The 6,000-nt window shown below is 48.7% G+C and overlaps 1 protein-coding gene across 1 annotated transcript; it reads right to left on the minus strand.

Annotated features, from left to right (window-relative positions):
• Positions 1-943: 943 nt before the first annotated feature.
• TbgDal_XI17260 (T. brucei spp.-specific protein) lies at positions 944-1,435 on the minus strand (the record flags this gene model as incomplete). Its single annotated transcript, XM_011782568.1, has 1 exon — positions 944-1,435. The coding sequence occupies one exon, from the start codon at positions 1,433-1,435 to the stop codon at positions 944-946; it is 492 nt and encodes a 163-aa protein (XP_011780870.1).
• Between the last annotated feature and the right edge of the window lie 4,565 nt (positions 1,436-6,000).

A 6,000-nucleotide genomic window follows, 5' to 3' on the forward strand; every position in this document is an offset into this window, starting at 1 on the left:
GATAATCTTCCAGTTTGTCGCAAACAGGGCAACAGCTGCGCCAACAGTACACAAATACAAAGCCTCGAAACCGCCTCCTCCTCTGCCTCCCCCCCCCCCCCCAAATATCACACACAATACACTCAAAGGTGTGTGGTAACGTCAAAATTCTGACGTCTTTTTCGGTGATGCAGCATGCCAAACCTGAGACTCCTGATGAAATACTGAAGAAGAAAATTAACATTAGCAGGTCAAATTTTCGTAGGTTTCATCTCGAGTTTTCCTACAAACTTCAGGAAACCAAGGTTCATAAAGATCATTAGCAACATTTGTTACATAAGCCAAACAGATGCATTACTTCAAATAACGAGGACATATACAACCAAAGGCACTGTGCACCGATGGGTGGCACCGTCGTGCAACGACACAAACGCTTTCTGCCGGATGACATATGTCGGGAAATGCATTTTATCTACTGAAGAGGGAGATAGTGCAACCCTCTTTGATGAGACTGGTTCCTTCGTATATACGCCCTTCCTCCTTACCACCTGAAACGGTACGACATCGTAAGTGTTACGTCGTTATTATTCCACTCTCATACGTCGACTTCTTCTCATCACAAAACTGGCGCCACGGAACCATTACACAGGGGTGGTACAACCCGTGTGCAACAAATAACATACGCAACATCAGTTTTAGAGGGACGTTACAAATTATTTTGGATCATTTCCGGGGAGAGTGAATTTTGACTCAACAAACTAAGCGTTGCGCAGCCAATAAATGAGAAATAAGACCCCCTGGACAACTCGCAGACAAGTGCTCACCACACAAAAGGTTGGTTGTGCAGGGGGGGGGACGTGTGAAGACATGAAAATAACGTGGTGACGTCAATACTGGAGTTGTGGTGTCACATATGACTTCCGCTTCACCATATACTTTGCCAACCCACATATCGCTCTTATACCTAATAGAAAGTAGTGGAGCGCCCAAGAAATACGAAAACTCGCCAACAAGCAACTTCCAAGACATTACAATCACTGTATACATGTGCTCGAACGGTCTTCAAACGAACCTCTTCTTGAGGTAGATAGGCTACATTCAGACATAAGCGCATGTTCTTCGAGTAATGAAAGGATGCAAGTTGTATGACAGCACGACTCTTGTGACCACCAAAGGGTGGCACCCGTTCAAAAGTAAAAGAAAGATTGACGCGTCCACCCAAGATATTTGTCCGCTGCATTATTGCATGGAGACAGGAAACGGCAATCGGTTCTTTCGACCGCGCTAGGTGAAAATGCCAACTTCCCGAAGTCTCAGCTCTATCGCCTTTAGTGGAGCCGTTTTCCCCTTCATGCTCTTTACGACCACAAAAGGCACACAGATCTGTATACCGAATAGCAAGTTCTACCACGTTTGAATAAAGGTGCACAGATGATTGTACAGAGGAGAATGTCATTGCACAACCTTTCTACCCTTTAAGCCCCTTGTCCCTGCTGCCCCTCAGCACCCAGTTAATTGACCGTTCAGCCAGGTTCATCCTATTTTTCCAATGGAAACAACACTGCCGGATGCAAAAGAGTCAAAACAGGGGAGCAGAAACCAGATTCCTCCCCCTCCTTCCCCCTGAGAATTAATAGCGATACATGAGCTCCCATGTTGCCCCTAAAGGCATACAAGAAACTAGGCCAAAGGTGAACCACATGGGAAGCGGCCGGAGTAGCAGAAAAACAAATCGATTCTGACCACTTCAACACAGAGCCAGGGCTCCGCACCTCCCCAAGGTAAGGCGAGACAACTACTCGCAACCACCTCACCATAATTATCCTGTGGAGGAAAGACCGAGGTCTTGGTCCGCCGCGGGCGGCGCAGCACATCCACAGAGGGACAAATATCGCAGCTAGCGGCTTCGCGGGAGCGGAGTCACCAACAGCAACACCAACGGCACCGAATTACCACCTACACACCCCTGGAAGAACGCCACTGGGCTGGTGGCGGGGACGGCGACTAACCATTCTCTCGCCCACTGTTTCCATCACTTTTCTTCAGGGCCTCTTCCTCCCATTCTCATGTCTCTTGCCCTTAGGCGTCGGCGGCCCTTCGTTTGCGACCATTGTGGGATATGCCTGTGTTTCCAAACCCCACATGGGGCTAAGCAAACGCGACGCAAGTGGGGGACGGGCGCGGCACTCGGCGGCACCGTTCCACTGCGGGGGGGGAGGGACCATGCAGACTTTCTCGAACCCGCATAAATCGTGCGATCGGCCCCTTTACAAAACATTGTTCACGACGAGAACGTTCCAACCAGCAGCGGTTCACTAAGTGCGACAACGTTTCCCCCCAGTCGTTGCGCTGGCTTATGCCTTCGAGTGTCGCATGGAAGTGCTGGCCCCCCTTTTATCAAGTGTACGGCTCATCCGATTGCACGCTGTAGCGCGCGCATTGAGCACACCGCCGCCTCGGCGCGCGTGTGACTAGCAAGTGAAGTCCATCGGCGCCAGCTTAATGCACTAGAACCCCCTGGCGATGCCGGCCACCTCAACGTGGTGCCAGGGTCCAGTACCCCGTATCATCGGGGGAAGCCAAGAGCCAGCAGCGTTCTTCTCATGGGGAACACTGCTTTGCTCCGGCTACAGCATCATACAGCACAGGGATCAGCAGCGTTTTGCTGGGACACCGTTTTTCATTTGTCGGTCCCTGGGCACGTGACAGCGTTGCCATCGACGGTATCCGGAGTTTTCCCTATGACGTTGTGTACGTTTGGAAAACATCCAGTGACATTCTCGCACCCATTTCTATTGCCAGGGATTCTGTTGGGTTACTGCGTGGCGATGGGGCTGCATTTGCCCGCTCCACGAATATCAGTCTGTTGCCGTTGCATGTTGTCGAAGCGACCACATATTTCTTTCCAAACAATACAGATTTCTCGGTTCATAATCCGTGGCATCCACCAGGCGGTGATTGTACACTGTTTCCACTGAATCGTTGTGCAACCTGCCTGTCCCACACTTCCATTTTCATATCTTTGTAATCTTCCGCACGTATGAGTCTTATTCAAGCGTGGGAGAGGGGTTTACAGCCGCATCGGAGGTTTGCGCAACGTCGACAGCCCTCATGGACATACGCGATGGCGGTAAGATCCGACTAAGGGCTGCTAGCAATTGTTGAAGCCGTATTGCTGTGCGGCAACTTTGTTGAAGTTCCAAATGCTGTGTTGTAAGCCGAACTTTAACGGTTCTTTCCACCGATCTTCATAGGCACCTCGTGAGCGCCAGTAGTTCGTATGAGTTTTCATATTTCATTTTCTTACAAGCTGCTAGGGCATGGATGTTCAGACGACACATGATTCTGTTTTGATGTTTCGATTCTCTTCTACGGACTCATATCAAACAGTTAAAGCAAGAGCGTAAATTATTTGTTTCTGGGATGTTACTGTGTTTCGCTGCCCAGATAAGGGGAAACAGCCGCCGAGACACGTGGTAGCTGATGCGGTGATATTATGAGTTGAAAAAGTGTTATCGTTCGGAGCTATATCATTTTTGTGTTTATAAACACTAACTATTGTGAGTGACCTATGCCGCTTGAGAGACGAAGGGCATAGGTCAGGGAAGTGCCTCACCCGTTACCGGCCACTGGCAGAAACTTCGTCCGCCATAGCCAGCGGAGTGCTGTGAAACATTGGAGTATATATATATATATATATACATATGCTGGTGATGCATCACCCATATGGGTCTTAAACCTTTAGTCGTCACAAAAGTGCACACCACCTCTTCAATGCCACAGGGTCCAGCGGTTGCTTCCGCATAGCACTCAGCCCTTCCTCAATTTAGTGAGATCAAGCTCTTAGTAGCGTTTATCTAAAGGGTTAAGAAAGTTCGTGTGCCCAGTGTTGTATTGTACTGTGGTGTTCCCCTACTCACTCGTGGGGCAGCTCCAGAAGGTTGAAATAAGATCGTGGGGTAGAAGTCAATCGTTTGCCCAAACCACATAAACTCCGCCATTTCTGCCCTTTTTGTCCTTATACGGTCCCGTGGTCGTCCTTCCGAATTCACCCCACTTAAGTTTGGTTCATACATGAAAAAGAGGTATCCGACACTGGCGGTTCAGGTTATCCATTGTGTTTTTCCACTAAATTACACAGGATAAGATAGGGTGATGGTACATATTTGCTGAAGTGTAGTGATATCCATGCGTACACCCCGCGCTATCTTTACAGGGGATGCATCATGTTCGGGCTTCGCCGCTCAGTGCGGGTACTTGGTGCCATGACCAGTTTTTGGTTGACTCGAAAATGGTTGTTGATGCAGCGCCGCATTAAAGTTTTTCCTTTGGTATGTGGTTGGATGGTGCGGCATCAGGAAAGCGCGTTGGCAAGAGCACCGGCACCAATGAGTTACGCAAGTCAGGTTACGCGCACTGGCTTATTTACCCCTAGCATTAAAGTGTGGCGTGACAGAGTTACTAGTGAAAGCGGCAATTTGCATCCTATCTTGTAGATGGGCGATGGCCCGCGTATCTTAGACGTGTGAAATGACTTCTATTCATGGCTCTGCTAGAAGGTCTTCCATAATGAGTATACGAGCATGCCGCTACCTTCTTACACATGTAAGTTGTCCTGTGATGTGTTGGTAAAAGGTAGAGCTTATGGACCTTGATTATGCAGTTGTTATACTAGTTCTATTCACGGCACAGAAGGTTGAAAACGCATCAACGAGCGTTTTATAGAATATACTGGGATTACTTTCCTCTAGAACGTGGTGCAACTCTATTGATGTTCCAATGCCAGAACGTTCATAGACCTCCCTTTACGTGAATGGACAGAGGTGTTCTTTGTAGTGGGAAATCGTCGGATAATGCGTTCCCAGGGATCGAAGAGTGCATAGTTGTATTCCAGAAAGATGCAACCCTCAAGTATTCCGTGTTTTGTGTAATTCCGTAGCCGTATTATAGTGGTGTTTTCTAGGTGAGAAACGCTGCCTGCTTTTGGCTTCTTCTGAACACCGTAAAGTACAGGAAAGCGTGCCAAGGCGCTCAGGCAGCCGGCGCCGAGAGGGTGTAACGAAGCAAATACTGTGGAAGTGAGTGGTAAAGCTGTGCCACATTGATGTGGAAGGAGAGGGGGAAATACTGTGCGGCGCCCTTCCTTGTTTCGATGGATGCAAATTTTCAGAACCCGCAACCATTGATACTCGCAAAGTGCGCATTTACGCAAAGGCGAAGAGTGACAACACTTTGACTAGTGATTGAAACGTTACCAAAAAGGTGCCCCCAACATGGGTATGAAAGGTATTTAGAAACTCTAAGAAGGTCAGTGCCAGCCACGCCATCGTGATGCCAGGGGTTGCTGCAAGAAGGGGAAGGCCAAGCATTTACACGCATCCCTGCTTGTATGAATTGCGGCAGCAGGCGGCAGTCCAGCACACACGACACAACCCTCCTGAAAAAAATTACGGATGGAGGCGCAAAGAAGTGGAACCTGGTAACGGAAAGTCCCTAGTGTCCGGAGGCAATTTTTCAGAAAGGCTGCCCTGGCACGACACCAAAAAATAGTAGCACATGATTGTGAGGGAAAGAAAGGCCACAACGAACCAATAGCCTAGTACCAGGAGATATTCGCTTATTTATTCTGATACCCAAAGATTGTAAGTGCGATGAAATAAATGGAGCCAATGGGCACAGTGGAACATGAAGGAGGCCAATCCGAGGAGCCGGAGCAGCCCCTTCTGAAACTTTTCAAACTTCCAGATTAAAGCAAGAAAAATCCCATCGTGAACAACAACTACGTGGCCGCAGAAGAGAGCCTGGGAATCCCTTACTACAGTTTTGTGGCTCGCCACCAACTCTCTGAGCCCAAACAAAATGTTGCGCTGCTAAAATGGGCCGAAAGGATTACCAAATCCTGAAATGAGCACGCAGGGAAACGAGAGCGCACCCTACCTACACAGTTTTCATGCAGAGAAAAAGTTCTAGGGAACCGCTCGATCCTTCTGTAAGCAAGCGAATGAAAATCAAGCGGCAATG

Source organism: Trypanosoma brucei, chromosome 11 (assembly GCF_000210295.1).
Source record: "Trypanosoma brucei gambiense DAL972 chromosome 11, complete sequence".
Taxonomy (NCBI): domain Eukaryota; phylum Euglenozoa; class Kinetoplastea; order Trypanosomatida; family Trypanosomatidae; genus Trypanosoma; species Trypanosoma brucei.